Below are 25395 nucleotides of genomic sequence, written 5' to 3'. Positions count from 1 at the left end.
AAAATCTGGTGAGGTACTTTATAAGCAACCCAAAGAGACGGTGACTTTGAAGTTTGAAAACTTAGAAAAATAATAAGGCATTTTCAAGCTACCGGTGGCCTTTATAGATGCCAAGTAAAGTTAAGAGGAGAGGAGGTTAGAAATAGGTGAAGCAAAAAAAATCTGTTAAGGCCTTAAAACAAGCCTGTGAAGACAAAGCGGTAGTGGTGGAGAAACTATGGTTCTTTGACCAAGTTAGTCCTGAAAACATGTTTCTCAGTGCTCTTGGCTGTTTTTCATTGGAGCGTGTGAGTTTTAAATAGTAAGGAATTCAAGTAATTGCAGGAAGTGTGTTTGGGGTGGTGGTGGTGGGGGTCAGCATTAGTGAATGGAGAACAAGTTCACAGTTTGGGTCTTGGGCCATTAGAGGAAGGGAGGAAGGGAGGAAGGCGAGTGTGTGTGTGATCCCCCGAATCAGGCTTGTGTGGCGGACTTGCGGAGCAGCGACTTCAGAGAGTTCATGAATGGAAGGCACAGAGAGACCAGCAACTGCAGCCACCTCCAGACATTTCTTAAAGGTTGTGTGCTTTTCCAGGGTATGATGGTAGCAGTTTGATTCTCTTGCTTTTATTTTAATTTCCATAATTGGTAGCTTCAGAAATGGCTTTGGAAGGCAATTTGCTTTAAATGTAGCCATCTATTCCAAAATGCCCTGGTTATTTTAGGAACCCTACCCTTTTCCTCCGGAGCCCTCTCGCTGGAGTTCTTCTTTTGGACGGGTCCAGGAGGTAGGGTCCTTCCTCAGTCGACTCCTGCAGAGGTCACATTTTGTGTGCGGGTTTGTCCCCAGTGTTTGTGAGTAGCATATGCATGTGGTTGTGCTGACTGCACTCGCAGGCTTGTAAATTTTCACCCTGGGAAATTAGCAACAAAGCCCGATCTGTCTCGTGGCTGCTTTGCACTTTCCGAGGGCGGCTGTACTTGACTGAGCTGCAGAACAGGCACACGAGAGCGAGCGAGGGAGCCAGCGAGAGAGGGAGGGAGAGAAGGAAAGAAGAGGGGAGGGGTGGGGGCGAGAGGTAAATAGTCTTAAATCGGAAGGGAGCTGCTTCTCTGTGGTCTTGACAAGCGCTGCCTGGGCTCCGCCGGCTCAGTAATAACTGAGTGACCTTTTCTTTGGCTGTATTATGTCTGGCTGGGAAGGGATTGCATTTTGCAGCTGAGAGCCGGAGCTTCCTTCAGCTCGGCTCCTCGCACGCTGCTGGGGTAAGTTGTCTTGAACCAGGACGGAGAGAGACAGCCTCGGACTGCAGTTGCCTAAAAGGAGGACACCTGTGGCTCAGATGCGGTCAACACCATTACTTGGCGGATCCTTGAGGACCTCATTATTTTAAACTTAAAAAAAATAGACATTCCCTCCCCCGTCTTTTTTTTTTTTTTTTTTCAAACAATGCTTCTTTTTGACCTTTCCCAAGGAGAAGCGCTACAAAGCAGCCACTGTGCTTACTGAACGGCCTCCCCCTGTATCGCTTAATTGAGAAGGTAAGTGCAGCAACTGTGTACACACGCGTCGGCTTATTTGTGGTGTGTGTGTCTGCGGGTGCGCGCGTGCGTGTGCGGATGTGGGTATTTTTTTCTTCCCCAGCCTCTGCTAATGAGGCATAAACTGGAGCTGCAACCCAGCTCCGCACTGCAACTTTCACTCGGGCTGCAGCTCTACTGAGACGGTTTTGTTTAAATCATGTGAGGCTTCATTATTTTTATGATGAGACATGAAATAGATGCAGGGGGAAGATGTTGATGGAAGGAGGGAGAGCGGCTGCGGCGCGGAACGTCTCAAGTACGACTCGAGTGGATAATAGTCAAAGTTCACCATGAACTGCAGTATTTCCACACCCCTGACTCCCGGGGAGAGAGGGGCAGGGAGAGTTTGGAATTAGGAAGTGTTTGCTCCCAGCCCATAGGAAAAGAATTCAGTCCTGGGTGGGTTTCCGGACCCCTCCCCCTTACTTGCTGGAATTCATGACCCCCCACTTCATAAAGAGTTGAAATTACAATCTTTTGGTCCTTGTTGACACTTCTGCCTCTCTCCACGCAGCCATAATAACAAAATGTTGTTCCTTTGCCATGGAAAAGTGGCTGTGTGTGGGGATGGGGGCGGCGGGGGGGGCGGGGGCGGGTAGGGGCAGAAGTGGCCAGAACAGGGAAGGTCCCTGGACCAAGGTGCGTATGTCCTAATAGGTTGAGATTCAAACTGATGCAGCACATTTTTTACGGGGACTACCCAGATTGCTGTTATGAAATACAAGTCAGATTTATGATCTTTTTCATATTGAACATGATATGCTATGCTAACGCTGCATGTGACAGTTTAATCAAATCCATTTGTTACCAGGAAGCTAAAAGGGGCCGCTGGGATTTTAGGATTACGGGCAGAGTTAGGGAAGCATGTGGCTTTGTCATTCGCCATCATTTTGCACACTGCGAGGGGCTCCGTGTGTGCGCCCTGTCTTGTCTGGCCGTCCTCATCCCTTCCCCCACCCCCTGCCGCCAATCCGACCCGCTCCCAAAGTGGCTTCACAATAGTCGGTCCTCGGCGGTGTAGGCTGCGCACCAGGTCCACACTTAAGCGAAATCAAGGCGACCCCCTTCTACTGCTACCTTTGGGCTTGGTGCTCAATGCGAAGCTGCTGCAACTCAGGCACGCCTAAGTCAACTCATGCAGAAAAAGGAGAAAAGTTTTGGTAAGGTTACAATCTATCATAGATGCACTTTGCCGGCGCTCTGCACTCTTGGCTGCTCAAAAGCCTTTCTGCTCTTCCGCTGCTTTTGTGTCTTTCTGAAAGAACCGAAATATTATTGTTGTAACTGCTTTGAAAGACTGCTGCTTAAACCAATTAATCTTGCTAGATGCAACAAATACTGCTACATTCTTTGCAAACCATCCCTGTGTGGCTGCAAAGACACAACCACAAAAGGCTGGAGCGTAAACTCCGCAAGGGATTCTTTGTTAGAGTGTATGTATGTTTCTTATTTTTTTTTTTTTTTATTTTGCATGTGAGCTGCATCAAAATTGAACTCAGTCTTGCAAATCTCTTGTTGGCCTTTGCCAAGCACTAGCACTTTGCTGCCATGGTAACTGTAATTAAACTGATAAGAGTGGAAAAATGTCAGTATCTCTGAGCCTTGCAGCTGCATTGGAGAAAAAGGGAATCAAATTGGTTCCCAGCTCCATTGCTCAAAAAGGGGAGGGGGGGTGAAGGGTAGGGAGGGGGGCTGGGAGTTGAAGGGGCAGAACAGAGTTAAGCAGCTCCAGTGCCTGAGATCTGGGGACATCTATTTGCATTGTTGTCCCTTAGGGGGCTGCAGCCTGTAGGGATGCTCTGGGCCAGTGAACAGAGAGAAACAAGCTTTTAGGCCCAATCCAGTTTTCCAACCTGTGTTGGGGGCTGGGAAGAGGATGAAGATGGGCAGGAGGAAAATCTTTTGTCTGTTGCCTCTTGGCAATCGAATGGCCATGTTGGCCAAATTCTTTTAATCTGTGTCAATGCTCCCAGCTGCAGAACCTGCATTCCCATTTTAGCATCTTTCTGAAGCACCTCATCTCTTCCAACCCCCTTTATGTATTCCCTCTTCCTTCTCCCAAATTGTTCTCTGTGAATTTCCCGACAGGGACAAAATGTTTTCTATTCACTCTGTGTAGTTAGTCCAAAAATGTAAGACTGTGTCTAAGTGCTGCAAATCTTTCATTATTATTATTATTATTTTTTAAACCCCTGTGTGTTGTGGAGTTGTGGTTACTTTGTTGTGTTAACTACTGAAGCTGAGACTGTGCGGATGAATGGCACAGAACAAGGGAACATAATGGAGGCAATCAACCGTTAGGCCGCCTCACAATGCAATCCAGGCAATTAAAAGCTCACCAGAGTTTAAATGAAATGGTTCTACTTATTTCTGCACACCACACTGCACAGGCTATTATTTATGTCTTTTTTTTAATTATGATTTCCCTTAAACTGTCAAATAACTCAGAATGGCAGGGTCTCAGAGGCAATAAGAATTTCCCTCAGAACAATTTACATGCCAATCTAAAACTAGTTATGAGTTCTGATGTGCTATGAGCAACTTGTGAAATGTTTCTTAGCTACGAACACATAACTCTACCCAGACATGTTCTTCTGGAAGAAGAGGGGAGGCCGTGGACTGCTTTATGCCTTTTAAGTACACAGTAACATGGTGACTACAAAATAGTTCTTTCGCTACAATTGTTAACTTGCATGGAATTCAAGGGATTCCATTTTCAAGAGAAATGCCATGATGTTCTCTAAAAGAAGGTACCAGGATGGAGTGTAAAATATCAAACTCCTTTTACGCCTAAGGCCAAACAGAATGTAAGAGTTTCAAATATTAATTGGCCTCTGAGTGCTAAATTAAAATGTCAACACAACAAAAACATTTTGTGAAGACAAGTAGGGTAGTGTTCCTTGTGCCAAATGTTGGTATCCCCTGTCTTGGTTGCAAAGCATTTTGAATAAAATAACTGACCTTGTATGCTTGATGGTAGAAACACAACTATGGGAAATATAGCTTAGCTGCTACTAAGAAGGTTTTGCTGGGATTTTTTTTTTTTTTTTTTGATTTTTCATCTTTGAGACTTGTGATAAAAATAATAGCCTTATAAATTTAATAGAATGGCCATTAATTAGGATGGCTTAATTAGAATGGCTTCTCTTAATATTTTTTATCTAGATGTTTTCAGTAACACCATCCAGAATTTCACTGAGTAAATCAAAACTTTCCCCTCCCCGCAGATATATGGTTAACAGGTTCTTGGGTCTGTTGTTCACTGTAATTAATGTGATTCATTCCTTGTGGAACCTTGCTAGAAGAGGATAACTAGTTCTGATCAAAGAAACTTCATTTGTTAGAAGTTCTAGAGAGTGAGATTTAGCAGAGCTATCAAGGGTTATGATTAATCTACACTAGGCCCTTAGCTCCTTCAAAGGAAAGGAACAGAAAGCAGGCTATAGGGATACCACCTGCTCTTCTTACAAATCCAGCTGTTAGTCTGCAGCTCCAGTGACTACAGCTATGCTTATGATGCAGAAAGAAAGAACAGCTACTCTGCTTTATATCCTGCCATTCCCTACACAACTCTACCAGACAAGTTATTTTCTAATGAAAGTTCAACATTCTAACAATATTTTGTGCAACTCATGTATTATTTGTAGTTAGAAAAGTTATTCCGCTCTGCGGATGCCTTGATGTCTCTCACCAGTGCGATTATTTTTTTTAAAAAAAAGGTTGTGAAGGTTGTGAGGGGGGTGAAGACTTCGTCATCAGGTATCAGAGGAACCTGGAGGAGGTTTAGCTGTTCTGGAGAAGGAAAATGCACAAAAATGCAGATTCTAGCTTGGCATTTCTTTTCCTATAATGCATGCACATTTGGTGTTTTGTATCCTTCTAAATGCAAGTTTAAAACTTTATGCCTAGGAGAGCAAACATAATGCAGCAGAGGGGTCTCTGGACTGTAAGAAGGCCATTTGGCCGGAGACTATAGCGTAACTGTCTTTCAGCTTTGAGCAAGTATCTGAACCTCTCTTGGGCCTCTATAACATAATTTGTAAAATGAGGGAATTTGGAATTGATGATGTCTGCAGTACTTCATAGGGCTTAAAATGAGTTATTTGATAAATATGAGGCACTGGATAGTTGGTCCAGCTTCTTGCTAAAGCTGGGTGTTTAATACCTAGGAAATAAGAAGACACTCAATGTGAATATCCATTCATTCAAAAGATTTCAATCAAACTGTAAAACCCATAGAATCCAGCTGGATTCCTTATTTATGATAGATTTATATCTTTAAAATATATAAATGTGCCTATGTTTAGCATTGTATACATATAATATGTATATATTTATATATGTTTGTATAATTGTATATATATTTAGATCTGGCCATCTATTGTTTTTTCTTTATAAAACAAATAATTTTGTATGTTTATGGTAATGGTATAATCATATATTTTAGGTTTACATAAAGCCATATAGTATATAGTTAAGTAATCTGCCATTAATATAGGTGCTGACTGATGCTTGTGAGTATAAATATTGTATTTGAACACAATGAATACTTTGAAATATCAAGGACATAGAAGGAAGTATTTGGAAGCGAGCAAGCAATACAGGATTGGTGAGCTTTTCGGGTAGCTGTTCTGTGTACTTAACTATAAACACCTCTACTGCTGAATAAGGTTAGTGTAATCCCATACCAGGTGCACTCTCCTTCCACCATCAAGCACATATTAAGTGAAATTTTTAAACAGTTAAGCAAAACTCATTTTTTTACTTCTGTGGGATGTGCATAGATTAATTTGTTAAATCACTTTCTTTCAGATCGTCATTTACTCACATTTTCTTTCTAAAGGAACTGCTCTATGGGGAGAATGAAGATACTATAAAATTATTTAATGTTCTTGAAATTCATATTTATAATGTCAATTTACTATGGTCAACATGAATTATTATTACCACTTGGCATGCATAACTTTATGAATGATTTAATAAGCACTTGATAAAGTTTGAGACTTTTTGCTTCCAAAATTTAGTTTGATTTCAGTATAGCCCTAAACAAGAAAAGCTAACACTCCTAGAATAAGGAAATATTAAATATTTAACTTGTTTGAGGTCTTTTGACATCTTTTTATTCGTCTAGTAGTCTCAGCTCTCTTTTTTGCTTTTGTCTTCCTTCAGGTATACAAATGCTCTCAGTCCAGCCAGACACCAAGCCGAAAGGTTGTGCTGGCTGCAACCGAAAGATCAAGGACCGGTATCTTCTAAAGGCACTGGACAAATACTGGCATGAAGACTGCCTGAAGTGTGCCTGCTGTGACTGTCGCTTGGGAGAGGTGGGCTCCACCCTGTACACTAAAGCTAATCTTATCCTTTGTCGCAGAGACTATCTGAGGTAGGAATTATCCTTGCACACCAGTGGTGACTGGATGCCTTTTAAAGTACTTTTGTAAGTGTATTTTTTGTTTGCTTGTTTCATTTCCTTACTGCTGGCTTATATTCCTAAAAGAAGTTGACCTGTCAGCCTTCAAAGCGTTGCCCTGTGTGTGTTACTCAAATTAATGCTTAAGGAACAGCCAACAAACCACAATATTTAAAGTATTTCAATTTGGCTTGCCTGCACACTCAGGCAATTGGTTATGGCACTGCCTATATTGAAACTGCCAGTTAATGTCAAGGATGTATTTGGTAGAAATCAGCATTCAGGTTTATTTTTGCCTTTTTTTTTTTTTTTTTTTAGAGCTTAAGGAGGAATGGTGCTGAGCATAGCACAAAGATATTAATCAGCCATTTGGCAAAATATCTTAACTATTTTTTAAAAAGTTCAACTTGAAAAAAAAATGGACTGTGTAAGAGTTTAATTGATGCCTCTTAGTTGGACCTGAATTTATTCTTCTAAAGTTATTCAGCTCTCTTTTCTGTTTCAGGTTTGTCAGAGGAAGTCAGGTGCACATCTTTGACTAATATTTATTAATGCATTTATTGTAGAGTTTTGAAAACTTTCCCAAGTGTAGATACATCTTCCCCCCGCCCCACCCCATGACATTCTAAACGGTAATCTCCAAAATACAACTAAGCAATTGAACTGCCTCAGACTTGCCAGTAGTTTTATGGATAATAACAAAGTAAAGACCTCCATCATTATGGGAAAATGACAGCCACTCTCCAACCTGTAAACATCTGAATGCTTTCAGGACAAGGCAGGTGTTCTTGGTTATGAAGCTATGAAGCCGACTAAAGTTTTTGTTTTCTAGCGTTAAGTACTCAACACAGAACTTCTGCTGAGGAAAAATTATTTTGCTTTTCAGACAACTTTGCGACTTACTTCAGCTGAAAATTACTTATATTAATAAAGTAGGATCTATCAAATTAGAGAAATGATATATGGCATCATTGGGGTTTTCATATTTAATACAATTAATCATTTTTCTGGTTTGACATTAAGCGATTTATTTGGAATTTTTCCCTTATGACAAAATGTATCAATCAAGGGTAACTCCTTTAGTACCTTGGTCTTTTGGTAGGTGTTTTCTAGGGAATCTGGTGTTTCTTAGTATATAATTCAGCTATTTTCAGTCAGATCCAATCTTTAGATATAAAAATATATCATTTGATTAATGGTAGTTACAAGAGGGTGAAAGCAGTACTGTTTATCAGATTCTACTCTTTCTCGCTCTTAGGACGGCCTCATCTGACAGCCTTCTGACTAATTATGACCACTTGTTACTACTTCTCTGTGTTCCAAGTGCGTAAAACACATGCAAGGTGCCAACAATGAGAAGTCACTCTCTCCAGCCAGGATTTCCCTCATTGTGTTGGCACAACTAATCAAAATTAATGTATAATGTTCATTCTTTTAGAACTCTCCAGTCTTTGAACTCTTCTCTTTGAAATAAAAATTTCTCTTCTGCTTGTTGTGAATTAGAGCCTCATTTCCACATAAAGCATTTGTATTTGCTTTTAGTGATTGAATACTGCTTTTTAGTTTGCTTCATCGGTACCAACCAACAGTCATAGCTTTTTGACTCCTTTTGACTTTTACATTTGTTTGTAATTTCAGTATCTCAAGTGGATTTATGTTACCATTTCAAATAAGGAATTTATATAGCCCAGGCAATGTTAAGGTTTTTTAATAAACCAAAGGACAAAAATTAAGTAAACTGGAAAGAATGTCCACTGAAATATCTGGGGTTTTTGAAAACCCAAAATAAAAATTTGCCAAGGAAATACCTATATTGTGAGTATAACATGCTTTGTAGCTGTCAGCATAGTATTGAGCACAGACAGTAATCTTAGACTTGTTTTGTTTTATTTTTCCTTGTGGTAGTAAAAATGTATGATTTTAAACTGGTATTTAATAGTCTCAAGTGTTTTGCTAAAATGCATTTATCAAAAATAGTTTTCATGTCAGAAGGTTTTATATCTCTGTAAGAGTGTATGTGGCTTTTTGTAGAATAACTTTTAGTTACCCTCTGATAGGCTCAAACTTTTAATGCTAGTTAACTTATTAAACGTATATAATATTATTTCCAATATAAACTCTGGTCCTGATTGCCAGTATATTCATTTCTCAGAGTACAATCTCCTCTTAAATTGGTCATTACCACATTAATGGCCAGTTGTTATGTTAACAGCCTAAGGGTTGTTAACATTTCATACTAAGTTGTTAACAGCAATCTTATCCCTTATTTAAACTGAAGGTTTGTTGTATATAATGTGACTTATTTGGCAACTTCATCAACACTTAAAATTGCAGAAGTGAAATGGAGAATTGGTGTGTGTAAAGCACTGTGTTACGTGTTGTAGATTATGCCGCAGATGTGGTATTTAGTTTTATGTGGAAAGCATGTGTCTCAGTGAAATTGTGTAGATGTTCAACAGCATATGTCTCTGACTGGCAAATTAAAATAGTCTGATTCTGTATGTTAAATCAACAAATACAGTCAAGCAGATTTTATTTACAAATTAATTTCTTTGATTGTGTATAAATAGTTGTTCAAAAATGTTTATTAAATGCTTACTGTGTGAGAGGCATGATTTCAGGCAATGGGTGAAATTAGCTAAAGGAAAAAGGGAGGTACCCCTAAAATTTTTACTATCTAATTATTTATTTAATTACATAGAATCTGTAATATAATCAGTGAACAAGTAATATTCTGTGGTTATTTTCCTGAGCTTTAAAAGTAATTTTTCTCATTTTCCTCCAAATTCAGCATACTTTAAGTTCTATTTTAAAAGTTGTTTTATTTTTGGCCCTTGGATATTATGTAATTTCTCTGAGGCACCAAACTGAACATAAATAACTTAATGTATTTATATTTCATGTCTAAATTATTAAGAACATAAGTAAGAATAAGGAAAGTAATAAAATAGCAATTTGCCTATCCACATAAATTTTGGTTACAAGTATTGTCCTGGGCCAGATAATTTTTTACATACAGTGAAAAGTAAAATATTTTTGCCAATTACATCTAGCTTCTTAATATACTTCTCCCTCCATAAACAAAGAAACACTTCTAATTATGAGCAGTGAGTCTTAAAAGATCTATATTTTATTTGTGTTACTTGGAGTAGTGATAATGATGATGTGATTTGTAAGTTCTTTGAATGATGATTTGAGATATTAAATAATATGAAAATATAATAATTTAGACTGTAAGATATTTTCTTAAGGGTTATAGAAACTATTATTATGGAAAATTTGATGTCTTTCCCCTTATGTCTCCTTTATGGCACTAGTAGCTATATTTAAGAGAAAAAGAAAGAAAAATCTTCCACGGTTTGTACACTAAGTATCAAATCTTAACAGTGGAATTTTTTTCACTTTCCAGAACTGGACTGGCATATCATTCATTTAGCTGTGGAACATAAAATGTACATATCTGATGAGGCAGAATTTGCCCATTTGTGGGATTGCTTTCCTCCTTTGGAAACTCATTAGCTAAAGAAAGAGAAAGACTGACTTTTTAAAACTTCCTCTAACATGTTTCTGACTGAAATTATGAAGTCTACCCAGTCAATATTTATATGCCAGGCAGAACAAGAAATGTATCTGTTAAAAATCTATCCAATGCATTTATAATTATTTTTATTTTTTAAAGATTAACTTATGACAAATTAGATATGGAAATGTCTTTGTACTTTAAGTTGGAGCTTAAAATTGATACTGTCTAAAATAGATTAAAAATGACTGTGTAAAAATAGCAAAGTTTTAGTGATGATGTTTAAGGACTCTTATCACTGCAATGTATCAGCCTTATTTCAGTTTGAAAAATAGGAATAAAGTAGCCAGCCAATGCATAATCAGCATTTTAGAATTAGGAATTCTACATGCTTTTATTTAATGTTTTGCAGCAAGCATTAAATAGAACTAGGAGAAATACCAAAATACTTTCTTTTTCAACTTGAGGGCAATAAAGGATGTCAGAGTGTAACCAGAATTCGACTTCTGGGCAATTTTTTGTTGTTCTTTCTTTGAACCTGCAACTTTTTGTGACATACTTTAAGCATTAAGTTGATGTAGGCTGTATGTATCTTGTATCTCTATGAATGATATCTTGCCAGAGTTTATTCAAAGCTGTTTGCTGTGGTATGTGCCATGGAAGCTGCTTATAGCCTTTCCTATATAAGAAGCTGTAAATGTCTTATATAAAATTTAATGCAATTTGCTATTTTTATATGTGAGGATGATTTGTTTAAAATGAAACTACTGGGAAAGAGTGATGCTTCATGCTTCACCATAGTTGCTAATTAACTAAAATGATTTGAAGCTTGCTATGCTGACTACAAATTTTATATGCTTTAATATAATAATATAATAACTCTAAAAGAGAAAATAAAAATAAAATACCACATAGAGAGTAAATCTAGCTGTAACTTTATCTCACACTGATCAAACCTGGTGCTTCTAAATTTTTATGTAAGGTCAACTTTAAATTGATACATAATTATAAGTGTGAAGGTAAATAGGAATATGTTGTTAATATTGTTTTATCTGGCAATTTATAACACAGATGCTTTTTTAATGTTAGAAACAATATTCTTTTTTCTTTCATTGTCATCTTTTTAATATTAATCATTTGGAAGTATTTTTGCAGGAAAGCAATGTAGTCTTATTATTTGAAAAGTCACGTTTTACTGTTCTAAATTCTGAAAGCATAAGCTTTTATATGAAATGGAACTCTACAAATAAGTTTTATTTCTATAAGCTTCACTTGAGCTTTTAAACACTATATTATTGTCATAATTTTTATCATTTTTAAATGTCTAAGTTAATTTTAGTATTATGAAATATTTTGACATATGAGCATATTGAACTCCATATCTGTTAAAAAATACTGTTATATTGCTTATAAATTATCTTATTTGCAGCTTTGTAAAAAGTTACAATTTTGAGTTCATTTTTCCCTTTATTGTAGAAGAGCATTATAGAATTCTGTTTTAAACATTTTAGTGTTTATACTACTCCTGAACCAATACAAATCAGGAGTGGTAATTTTTTTTTTTATAATACTTCAGAACAGTGCTCCTCACTCTGGAAAATATTAAGTGGATCCACACTAGACTTCCTGAGCAACAACTGCCCCCAAACAACTTCTATTAAAAATATTTACTGCACATACAGAATTTCTTCTCATTGGTAAATTTATCTACAATATCTTTCTACCCTTAATTCTATAACGCATTCATTTTCAGTAAATGAGTATTTACTAATATAATTATTTTAGTTATGTGGCTTTTTGTTTTAGTTTGTTTTGTAGACTTGAGCTATTTTCACTGGAAATTTCACCACCCCCCAGAGTATTAAAAATATTTTATAATGTTTCTATATCTTTACAGTTTTTTATCTTTTAATAAGTATGAAATATTTCAGTCAGGATAGTTTTTACACATAAGATGGATAAGTTAGACATACCTGACTTAGCAGAAAAATATTCTGTTTCTACAAGTACATTTAGGATTAAATGCATCTGGAAAAACCTACATTTGAGAATTGCTAAAATTGCTTATTTTGCACTATATAAATACATAGAATTCTGGGAAATAATTTCTAGTTTTGGTTACTCTTAGACTATATCAAAGTAAGCCAGCACTTCATTTATAAACTCACCATTAACTTCCATTAAGTGACTAATAATAAATTTTAATGGTGTGTTTTGACTGCATAAACATAATTTGTTAAGGAATCTCATTTTTAAAATATGCTGAAAGTGGTAATTTTGTAAATGGTTTTGATGAATATATAAATTGTAGAAATGTATTATGTAGTTCCGTTTTCTGCCTCACATAAAAATGAAATAGCCTAAAAAAAGAATTGCACCAACCTAAATGACCATTGTATTTCCCTTCATTACACTGTGAGGCATTGAAGTCTTATTTTGGTGTTTGGTTTGAAAACATTCTTCCAATTCGTATTAGAATGCCTTCTATTATTCAAAGTCATGTACTGCATCCTCATCCCATCTTCTGAAAAAAATAGCCAATGTTTCTCACTTTATCAATAAAAAATACAATATACAAAGTGTAAATGCTGGACAAGATCTGGAAAACAAAGGGAATAAAAATAAAAATAGCAACACTTTGTTCCATTTGCTAGGTATTTTTATAAAACTGCATTTGTATTTGCCATGTCTCTATAAATGGCCTTTTTCTTTCTTTTATTTTTTGTTTAATTGGCTTATAAAAATTGGTTTATGTATATGATTACTTCTGCTGATACATGGCACTTCCTCTTGTTAAGCATTTGAAGAGGTGTGGATCTATATATATATATATACATGCTGCACATACAGAGATTGGAATCTAAGTAACCTTAGAATGGCCATTACCTTTTGTCATCATTGACTTTAGCTAACAAATCACCATAGCTTGGTAAGCTTTAAAACTTGTAAAATTCAAACACTTAACACCAGCTAATTCGTTAGTATTGCAAACTATAGCACTCATCTATTCTTATAGGATATTAATCAGTCTAAGATGTAAGATAACTTTTGTAAAACTACAGAATGCCTAAATTTATTTCCTTGTGATTTTAATGATCTAATTCTGTTTTTCTTAGCTCTGATGGAGTTTGATACTGCCTGTTCTAGTTCTGTTTTTACTATCATAATATACTTGTTTTGATGATTAACCATGTATTTCCCTTTTCAAGGTGCTTACAAGAAGCTTATTTGGAAGTAGAAGTTTATACTGTGAAGCAAGAAATGTGGCATTCAGACTTTCATTTCTAACTTTAAAACAATTTCCCCCCTTTATTATCAGTATTAATGGATAACTTTTCTCTAAAGGAATTAGGACCTAAGCATATCCTCTTATTATAGTAATCAAACATGTTTCCTATCTTCACAAACTACATCAGCCAACTGTGCATTTGCTTGTGCCATTTTTTGCTTCTGCGCTGTATTATGAAATCTTCTTGATAAACCATTTTCTTCTCCACAGTATTTTTGTAGTTATGTAATGATTCTCTTTTTGCCGAATTCCTTTGCGCTATCATGTTAGTGTTTTCTGATGCAAAAATCTCTAGTTGTGGGCTTTACAAGTTTAAAATGAAATCACACTTGAGATGAATAATCATCTTGGAATAGTCAGATCCCTGATTTGAAGTTGGAAAATTAACATTAAGCTGCATGTATTAAGTTAGACTCTAATCAGCATGTGTTGTTATGATTCAATTTAATATTAAAAACTCTCCAACTGGGCCACTGGGAAAATAAAAGACTCTTAGGAACGGAAAGAGTATTTGCAGAAGAGCACACCAAAGCAATAATTTAAGTAAAATTGTTATTACTAATGCAGTGAAGCATCGTCCACATTAAACCCATCCTATTAATAAAAAGAGAAAATCAATTTTAGTAAACATAAATATCAGCTATGACAAGGACTAGTAAGCAGGCATGGAACTTCATAAAATGCGCTAATCCTAATGTTTACCAGTAATCCAGATACCACAGAGAAAAAATTAATTCCTGTCTCATTTATGCTGTGGGATCCCAACAAGCAACAAGAGAGAAAAGCTAATTTTAGCTGTCATTAGTTTACTCCTAGTTTCTAAAACTTTCAGAACAATGTCATGTTTTTATTTTAGCAGTTCTAACAGAGATGCGTATTTACCTGTTTTTGAAATTATTTTATTCTTTTTGTTTTTAAAAGATTCTGAAATCTCTTTAGTAATTATTTTTCATTTTTTTTTAATTTTCCATCTCTAGGATAATGTTTTGTGACATACTACTCACATTTCACCAAAAACTAGAAGAATCAAGACTGTTACATTTTAAAATACCTTACAACATGGAGCATACCACTTATTTTTTGTTTATCAACTGCTCAATAAAAATACATTCTTACCAATATCTATGTATAAAGATGGTAACATGAGTGGTTTAGTACCTGTTCCTTTACCTGGGTGGATAGGAGTAAGGGAAGTGAATGGAAAAAGCAGTCATAACTTCATGCAAGTATTAGTTTCAATGAGCGGGTTATTTGCATTTTACAGGTGAGATGCTCACTTATACTGTGAATGTAATTTTAGAGTCCATAAATATTGCATGTGAATATCCACTGAGGAACATTTGCACTTTGGGAGATACAAAGAAATTATAAGTAATTGCATTGCCTTCAAATTTATAAACCAGTATTTTCTGTGACCATTTATTAGGAAAAATATCAGAAAGGTTCTGAGCTAGAAGAATCTCTTCTTTCACAGTGCACCCTTGCTGAGAGGCAGTACTGGGGTTTATGTGTGCGATTGCTTGCTTTGCTATCTCTTTTAACAGTTTTACAATGAAACCTTTAGTCACTTGACAAATCTTTGAGTGCCAATACTTCATTCTTATAAACAATGAATGTGAAATACTGTATTTCTAATTAATTTTATATAATATATAAAGTACAAAGTTATAAATATTTTCTTTTGTGAAGAATGAGCTATCCAGTCTGGGAAAATTGGAAAGAACTTAAGAGCAAGTTATTTTTCAAATTTTCTACACCCGATAAACAGTCACTATTATTGTCAAATAACTAAGTAGATTGTATAAAGAGTTTCACTCCAATTAAGTCCCATGGAATCAATATAGAGAATGACAAGATTTTTTGGTATGATCAGGAAAGATTAGAAAAATTTCTGAAGAAGGGAGGTTATATCTGGACTTTGTAAAAATTATTTCGAAGCCAGTGGTCCTCTTATAAAAGCTGAGCTTTGAGCTTTATGGGTTATATTTTGGGTGCAGAGCAAGACAGACTTAGCTTGTAACTTTCACGCTATTTGTATTGTTCCATCTCTTATCACAGACATCAGTAAGTTATCAATAATTGACACCCCTTGCAAAATGCTTATCATTCCTTGTACAATGGATACCTCTTGCAAAACACTGAATCATCCCCATTCCCATTTTTTCATTCAAGAAATGTGATTATTCTGCATATTCTAGATACTGTCAAATGCCTTGACATACAGCACTAAATAAAACACAAAAATACCTGCTCCCCTTGTAGAATTTATATTCTACTTAGGGGAAATAGATAACCAACAAGATAAGTATAGGGCATGAGGAGATGAGAAACACAATGAGGAGAAAATGAAGCAGTACAAGAGGTTTGTAGAATTTTGGTTTGTGTGGAGGAGGTGCAGACAGCCTCACTGAGATGGTGGCTTGAGTAATGACCTGATGAAAGTGAAAGAGCTAGCCATGGTCATGTATGGGAAGGACATTCTGGGTTCAGGAACATCCAGTACAAAGGCCCTGAGGTGGGAGTTTTTCTCATACATTTGAAGGACATCACAGATACTAGTGCAGCTGGGGTGTGTGAGAGCAGGAGGGGTGAGAATGAGGGGTAGCCACTGTGTAGGTCTATGGTATCACCGATCACTGTTGCAACCAAGAATGCCCCATATACATTTCTAAATGTCCCCTAGAAAAGTGATAGTACTTCGATTTGAAAACCATTGTAAAGCTTATTCAGTGAGGCAGTGGTGAAATCAATTTCATTTGGGATTATAGAACTCATCTGCTGAATTGAATGAGATTATTTTTCATTTATTATTTACTGGAAGTTTTTTTGAATGCCTTTTTATTTGGGCCCATTGATGACCCTGTGTGATTAAGTGATAATTGTGAAATATGAATTTGAAAATAGGCCTCTGGATTTGGTCACCTGAAAATCTGTTGCCAATCTAAGGGGGATGATATAGTCGCATGTTTGATTTTAAACTGATATATCTACATTCATCTATTAATATGGCAAGTGGAATATCTATACATCATAGTATTTCAATGTGAAATACAAGGAAATGCCTATATTGATGAACTAGGACTGCCAACGCAGCATTTATGAGAGTAACATCTTGGCCAAAGATGTTATCAAACTGTCCTGATCACAATGATACTGATTTTTTTTTAATTCTTAGGTGATACAAATTGCAAAGATGTGGATTTTTTTCAAAGGCCATTAATTTTCTACTCTTGAAGTCAGCTATTCTAGGTCTGAGGGGTGATTTTCTTGTCTTTTTTTCACTTTTTAAAAGTCAAGTCAAGCCCTATTTAATTATCTTCTAGTTATAAAACATTTAAGATAACATATTTGCTCTAGTTATGATAAATGTTTCTAAATCCAGCACTTAAAGAAGATACATTAGACATATTATTATTTAAAACAATTTAGTGAATTACATTCTTGATGAGACAAATGTTACATGAAAGTTTGTTTATGCTTATATTTCTCACCACTAACCTAACCCACTAACCTTAATCCTAGCTCACTAATGTTAGTTTCACTTCAAGAAGAGCTAAGCATAATCCTCAAAGCCAAAAGTTTAGTATTAATTTCTATTTATAACAGTGGGATTTGTATGTACAAAGTGTCTCTTAAAAATGTTTAAGTTTAAACTTTGGGTACAAATCAAAGTTCTCGAGCTTGTATTTATATTTATAACATGGGCTGGGATATCTTCATGGGTACTTGGCTAAGAAGCTATGCAAGTGTGCTTTGAATCTTACCAGGAGGTACAGGATGAATGGGTGGGCTTTCAGAAACGGTGGCATTTATACTTCATACACAAAAAGTCCAACACATACTTTCCAGAAAGCTAGACACAGATAGTAGCCAAAGAGCTTTACAAGGCTTAATTCCTACTACAAGGCTTAATTCCTACTGTGGTCTGCTTCTTGGGGGCTTTTTTCTGTTACAATTTCTAACAGTCACCCTGTTCTTCCTGGCAGATGCTTTTCTTGTCCAGATTGAGTTGAGGAACCTATATTCCTAATCACTTTGTGATCCTCGTCTTCCAAGGCAGATCAATTGGAGCTTGATCTTAAAGAAAAGTTGCTTGATCTCGACCTGATAGTTTGCTGGGTGTTTAAATAATCTGAAATAATCTTGTCAGTGATAGTTACTAAACAAACCACTCTCTTTATGATAGAGATCATGTGCTTATTTGATTAAATATGTTACACGCTTTGTCTTCTTGGTTAGCTCTTGATTTCTGCAGCAACGTAAAAAAGATATAATTTTTCTGGAGATTTTAAATTAATTATTCTGAAATTTTTCCTTCCTAATTTATATGGAGCCTTTCATCTGCACTACAACCTAATTTTTTACTGTGAAGTCATAAGTAAAAGCAAAGCTGCAAGCTTATACTGCACTCATAGTAATATGTGCAGTATATTTTAAATGTCTCACCGTGTGTTTCTCATTATTCTACTACATTAGGTATTGCCCCTCCTCCCTCAATGATCATCAGTGGCAGATAACTCATGTATTCCTATTAGGATGCATTCATCTACTGTTGTTTTAATCTTCTGTGAATATCACTTCATTAAAAAAATAAAAAGTTACATGAGTTCTTGTCACTTCCCCAATACCTTCCAAACTGGGTGAGGTTACATCTAATTCCTAGATCTTAGAGGCATGTCAGGTAGCATCATGGCGAAGTATCCAGATCTGACGTTGGGCCCCTTCTGCTACACCCCAGCTTCACGTTCCTAGGCAACTTACTCAACCTCTCCGGGTCTCAGTTTTCTTCTCTAGAAACAGGAATTCTATGTGTAAAATAGTTAGGGGTGACCGTGGAACACAGTAGGGAAAGAGCGGTACACATTGGCTGATACTTCTCTGATGTCAGCTTCTGTTATGAAGGGAGAATGGCACTGAGTTACGAAGATAAGATAAGGGAGAAATTAAACATGAGGAGAAGATTAAAGAAACAGATTTAGATGAGGTTTAAGAGTGATTAATAATGAAGAATATGAAAGGCTACTAGTATAATAAGATCGTTTACCAACTTTTCATGTACAAAGGAGATGGGTGGAGAAATGTCTAAATGCATGCACTTTAGACTGTACGGAAAAAAATTCTCAACACTGGAGATTATTGGAATTTGGAATGGATTGTTAAATTAAGATTGTAGTGTGCTTTATATAAATTAGAATGAATTTGGATCTTTGGGAGAATTACTGAAAATTCTATTTCCTTTGTAACTGAGGTGATTTTTCTAAAATATCTTATATGCCCATGCTCTCCCTATTTTAGCTTGTAAAAGTTCTATGGCCCTGTAAAGCATTATATTTAATATTCCATAGAGTAGAATTATATTATAAAATTTTAGGTGGTTTTAGGTTTTCTTTATAGTGTTGATTTTGCATGTTTTTCTCAGGTGGCAAGGAAATTTAATGCCAACATTTTTTACTCATATTATTTTTCACAATGTTCTCTAAACAATTTGATTATATATATCTTTATTCTTAAAGAAATTTAAGTGCGCACCTTCAATTTCTATATATTTATAAATTGTAAATACTTCATTATACATTTTAAAAATCATGAAAACAATGTTTAAAGGAAAAAGTAGAAAATGCATGGAAATGCTAATAATTTTTCTTTCTTTTCATTTTATTTTACTATTTTTTTATTTTTTTATTATTATCATTATACTTTAAGTTCTAGGGTACATGTGCATAACGTGCAGGTTTGTTACATATGTATACTTGTGCCATGTTGGTGTGCTGCACCCATCAACTCGTCAGCACCTGTCAACTAATGCTAATAATTTTTTAAGCATTTCTTGGAGTATTGCACCCTAAATTTGGAGAGCATTATGTCTTAGTAGGTTTTTGTTTGTTTGTTTGTTTGTTTGTTTGTTTTTGTGACAGAGTTTCGCTCTTTTTGCCCAGGCTGGAGTGCAATGGCGCGATCTTGGCTCACAGCAACTTCCGCCTTCCGGGTTCAAGCGATTCTCCTGCCTCAGCCTCTCGAGTAGCTGGTATTACAGGCATGCGCCACCATGCCTGGCTAATTTTGTATTTTTAGTAGAGATGGGGTTTCTCCGTGTTGGTCAGGCTGGTCTTGAACTCCCGACCTCAGGTGATCCACCCGCCTCGGCCTCCCAAAGTGCTGGGATTACAGGCGTGAGCCACCGTGCCAGGCCTGTCTTAGCAGCTTTTTATGTTTAAGTGAAAGTTGTTTGGTAATGATACTTGTGAATAAAAGGGGGAAAATGCCAAAGCTTAGGAAAGAATTCGTAAGAGAAAGACAAGGTTAATTATCTGAAAGAAAGGGACTTTTTAAGCATGAATTAATATTCCTTGTTTTGTTCATTTAAAATTAAATCCAGGTTTTCTTTCAGGAGAAATGTAGCAATGCTTGTGGACTTTTTCTAATGCTATACCATAGCTACTGGCAACATTAATATGAGACAAGGTTCCTCTCCCTCTCCCTGAAACCCCCCATTCAGGACACAGTGAGATTTTAGACAGATAAATGCTAAGAGAACCCTGTGTACCAAAGGCAGTGTTTACTGCATGTAATACATATCATTGTTTGTCTCCTGTAGTGAAAAATACTTGTGTCGTGCTGTTAAAATGCACTCCTGACAGACCAGTGCTTGCTATTATAGGGTCCATCGCTTAAAAAAATGATACACTGACAGAAATACAATTTAAGAAAATTTAACACCAAGGGTAGTCAACCATGTAGGCTACTATTAAGGGGCCAAAACTCAAGGCCAGGGGTTTATTTAAAAAAAGAGGCACAGTTTATTTGCTAGTAGTAGGCAAAGTTAAAAGAAAAAAAAAAATCGAACTCGACTTTCTTGCTCTCCAGTCTGTAGAAAATTAATGAAAGCAACAGTTCAATAAGATTTTATTGCAGAAATGTTTAAGTGAAACATTTTAAGAATGCCTCGGAATTTTTAAACAGTTACTTACCATTTGGAAAGCTGTAACACTGCAGTGCGTAACAAATTGTTAGCATTGGATCCTAGGCACACCCAGTGATTTTCTTAAAATAGGTAGTCAGAGCTGTTTAATCTGAATCACTTTGTTCATTTCATTTTTGTGTGTGTAGCTTATGAATATATTTGAGATTGACAGGTCAGCAGCAATATATTGAGATTGCTGTAATTTAAGATGTAAGCCATTGTCCAAGTACCCTTGTGGGCATAGTTTGGTAGTTAAATGCTTTAGATTTGTAACAAGACCTTTTGAGAAGGAAAATAACCAAATATGAGATGTGACGAGATATGTTGGATTTTTAGAGGAGTACAGAATGTTCTAATGAATAAACTGCTACTGAATGATGATAAAGCATGTGTTTTTAAGCTATCACATGACTCTATTATTAGAGGGGAGAATTCCATGAATTTAGATGAGATGTATTGTCTAATTTTACATTTTAACAACAAATCTGTCATCCAGTAATATTTGATGCCAACTGTGTATGGCTTACATGTTCCTTCGGGAGAAAGGTTACAAAAGTAATGTAATAAATAATCTGAGCCACAGGAGCTTAGCTCGAGTACTAGAGAAACGGAAAATACCATCTTCTGCGATGGGGGGGTCAAAAGATGTATATCTTGAATTCTCTACCCCAACGGTATAGCCTTATTGCCACATCCTAGGACAGGCTTTGGGAGGCAAGTGGTCCTGCCAAGAAAGGACGTCCAAAGATGAAATGCAGTGTCTTTGCAGACGTCCTCCAGAATTCAGTTGGCCTGAATCTGACAATATTTTACAACAGATTTTTTTCTGTGGATGTAGAAGATAATGCTTAGTGTGAGATTTGTCCACACACATTGTCCAGGGCCTCCGTGATTCAGCTGTGTGTTGGAGGACACCCAGAAAGGCTTGCTGTGGAAGATTAGGATCCTCCCCTCTCCTTACCGCAGCCATGCAGGGGTTCTCCATTCAAGCACATGTTTTAGTTGTTTGTTAGTTGTTCCGTATGTGGAATTCATCGTATCATGACATCTTAGCACTCTATGTGTTCTTGCCAGAGATTACAACTTCAAATGCTGCTTTTCCATTCTAACTTTTTAAGGAGTCATCTGAAGGAAATAGTATTTATGGCAGATTACCTGAAAAACTGGATGTTAAACTACTCCTTCTGATAGTTTTTAATTTATCCTTCCCTGTGTCTTTGATTTGACCCCTATTGTTTTGGCCCCTCAAAAATTTTTACGGAATTATACATCAAGGTTTTGCTGTTTTCCTGTGTTGAAGATTTTCATTAACAGCTACAAAAACATCAGTGTCCTAAGGATGCTACTGGGGACTTTGTTTACTGTATCACACAATGTCCTCCTGCCTCACTGGTGAAATTTTGCCCAGATCTTAGAATAAGCAAGATTTCTGAGACTATAAATGATTAAATGATGTTTTTCTTGGGCCTGTGAATCATATACTTGTTTATATTTTCCCTCTTTGTTTCCTGGGAAGCCCAGATCAAATGTATTTTCTAACAATTGTTTAGAAGTGTATATGTTAATTGATTCTCCAGACTTTTGTAATTTCTCACCCATATTTTCCTTTTTCTTATTATATTTGGAGCTGTTTACATCACCTGAGGATTATTTTTGGCATCATTCAAATGAAATCACTTAAATAATTGGAATGGGTGGACTTCAACGGAAAGAAAATACAGGTGGGAACATAGGGCCTGATGCATGAGAGCTGCTCAGATAGCTGAGTGAAATGGGAGATTGTGATGAAATGAGTTTTCTAATCTGCAATTAGATGTAAAATTAGGTGAATTTGAATAATATTTGGGAACAGTATTTGAAATAACATTTATGCTCACTATGTAGGATGAAGATGGTAGCAAATATAACCTTTAGTATAGGTTAATATTAATCTTTGTAGCCAAGTGATTGTTTAGCATAAAGTTAATCTACTTTTTAAAAATATATACACAAATATGCAAATCCTTTTTCTTGAAGCAGTAATCAATAACTGGTTTTCTACCATGATACTTGAATGTAAATAAAATAGGCTGAATTATTTATCTTGTCAAGGGCTAAGACAGGAATTACAAACTCAAATGCCTCCAGGTTCCAGGGTCTGGCAGGAAAAATAATGTTGTGAACTGGGGCTTGCATGCCCCACCCAAAGGGGGAAGACATGACTTAATTCCAGCACACTGTACGAATGTGGGCCTAATGTGGCTGATTTTTCTGGATAAACCACATTTTTTTTTCTAGATATTTCAGTAAAATCTCTTGTATATAAGACATTGGCAACTAATTCTAATGTGGTACACAGCTACTAGTATGTAACTTTTCGGTCAGAATCATAGAATTCTAGTTTCAGATAACTGATCAGGCCCTTTAATATGTACAGTTTGCTAAGGTGTTTGAAAATGTTTCCTCGCATCCTGAATTCTTGAAGAGGGGATCCCAGCCCTTCATCCAATGTATACCAGTTTTACTCCTGCTTCAGAAATCTCCTGGGAGCTTTCAGCCTAACAAGGAACCTTGGCACTGCTTTGTGAAGCGAGAAGCTGCCCGTCCTGAGAAAAGAAATCTCTTGCTGTTTCTTGAACTTCATGGCAGCCATTACAATTTGTTTGGACTTAAGTGGGATGTTTTCTGGGACCCTCACTATGCCAGATCTAAGACATTTGAGGCCGCCCACCTCTAAACAGGCCTCTTAACCTGATAATTTTCCATTCCTGAATGCAAGGCAAATCCGCCCCCACCACTCCTCCACTCACCAATGTTAATCTAAAACTTCTCTTGTTTCCATTCCTTTCCTCATTCTCTGTATATTTCTGCTGTTACCTTCACTCAACACTTTTCCACTGGGTCCTCCAGAAACATCATGTCCTTGTCAGTAACTTTTGCTATGTCCACAATCTTTTGGCCAGATGCTTTTCCCATCAAAATATTGTTTTAACTGAATTTCATGTTACCTCACCTGAAACTTGCCTCTCCTTTAAGGAGGCAACTTTTCTGTCACTGTCAACAGGGACAAGGTACTACATACTCATGCAAATCCCACATTCCATGAAGCCAAGAGGAGAAACTGGCAGTCTTAAATACACACAACTCTCCCCACTCACTAATAAAAAATGCATCTTCCAGCAAAACTCATACATCCAATTATACTACATTTTACCCCTTCTCACTGCTGTCATTTCCCTCTTACCATAATTCTAGGAGATTGTAAAAGGCTTAGAGCTGACTCATTTGAAACCAAGCCCTAACTTGTTGAGCCTCCTTGACCCTACTGAACATCAGCGCACCATCCCAGAATTATATACAGTGTCTTTTCCTTATGGAAAAGTATTTCATCTCAGAAATCTTAAACTCCACACTATAGTCCTGTTTCACTTGTAATAGCACTGATCTTTGATTTCAGACATCCAGCTCTCCTGTCATGTTTTTTCTCCTAATTTGGTCAAAGTTTTGAGGCTTCTATCTTTCCTGCCCGGTATGAACCCAACTGTCGATCAAGCAAGTCCCCTTCACTTCCATCGTCTGTGTCTCCTCCCATGCCTGTGCTAGCTCAGTTTTCACCTCTGCTCCAGTCTAACAAATTGCCACGGGTATGCCACCCTTTTTTAATCCATTCCTACAGTGTGGCTAAGCATTCCTAGAAACAAGCATATAACATACAGATTGATACTCCCTGATGTTTTATATCAGGTTTGATATAAATCAGCCTCTTACATTTTATCTACTTTTCCATTTATCTTTAATTTCTCTTGTCCCATCTATGTGAACGAGGTCTTCCTATTCCTTCTAAGGCCAATTTTATGTCCTTGGCTCCATTCCCTCCAGTGTTCTGTGTGTGTTCGTTTTATGAGGTATCTTGTTTTTCTTCAGTCTTTAGTATCTTCTTTTCTGCAATTACTTGACTGTCAACATATGGCTGTACTCAAGATTTTTGTCTTCTGAAAAAAATATTCTTTATCCCTCAAATTTATGTTAGTGTTATCAATTCCTCTATTGTCTAATTTTTTTGAAAAAAAAAAGAATAGTCTGTTGTTGTCATCCGTACTCCCTCAACCTCCTTTGCGCTCCTTACCCACTTGTGATCTGGCTTCTGTCTCTCACCACTCTGCTGATACTGCTGTTACTGACATCCAACTGCTAAAGCCAATGGGCATTTTATCAGGGATCATCTTACAGTCTCTCTTCTCTTAATATTGTTGATCATTTCTTCTCTTTAAAAGCTCTCTACTGTCTTGGATGCTGTGACCCTACATAGTTTAGTTTTTTTGTTTTTGTTTTTTTTTGGCTTTTTTTTTTTTTTTTTTTTGAGATGGAGTCTCACTCTGTTACCCAGGCTGGAGTGCAGTGGTGTTATCTCGGCTCACTGTAACCTCTGCCTCCCAGCTTCAAGAGATTTTCCTGCCTCAGCCTCCCGAGTAGCTGGGATTACAGGTGCATGCCACCACTCCTGGCTAATTTTTTATTTTTAGTAGAGATGAGGTTTCGCCCTGTTGGCCAGGCTGATCTCAAACTCCTGACCTCAGGTGATCCACTCACCTCGGCCTCCCAAAGTGCTGGGATTACAGGCATGGGCCACCGTGCCCGGCCTAGTTCTGATTCTTTTCTGGGCGTCTCATCCC

At 36.5% G+C, this 25395-nt stretch overlaps 1 protein-coding gene across 7 annotated transcripts in view; it reads left to right on the top strand.

Annotated features, from left to right (window-relative positions):
- LMO3 (LIM domain only 3) overlaps nt 1-25395 on the top strand; it is a 60352-nt gene that overhangs the window by 605 nt on the left and 34352 nt on the right. The window contains exons 1-3 of one of the 7 annotated variants that reach the window (XM_037990308.2): nt 229-557; nt 1455-1521; nt 6733-6946. In XM_037990308.2, coding sequence (XP_037846236.1) covers nt 6741-6946 — 206 coding nt within the window. In that variant the 5' untranslated portion in view covers nt 229-557; nt 1455-1521; nt 6733-6740. The other 6 variants (XM_037990310.2, XM_073020522.1, XM_007967785.3 and 3 more) reach the window with 6 other exon arrangements.

The sequence above is a fragment of the Chlorocebus sabaeus genome, chromosome 11 (assembly GCF_047675955.1).
Source record: "Chlorocebus sabaeus isolate Y175 chromosome 11, mChlSab1.0.hap1, whole genome shotgun sequence".
NCBI classification, from domain to species: domain Eukaryota; kingdom Metazoa; phylum Chordata; class Mammalia; order Primates; family Cercopithecidae; genus Chlorocebus; species Chlorocebus sabaeus.
Note: the sequence above shows the minus strand (reverse complement) of the source record. Positions and strands in the feature narration are given on the sequence as shown.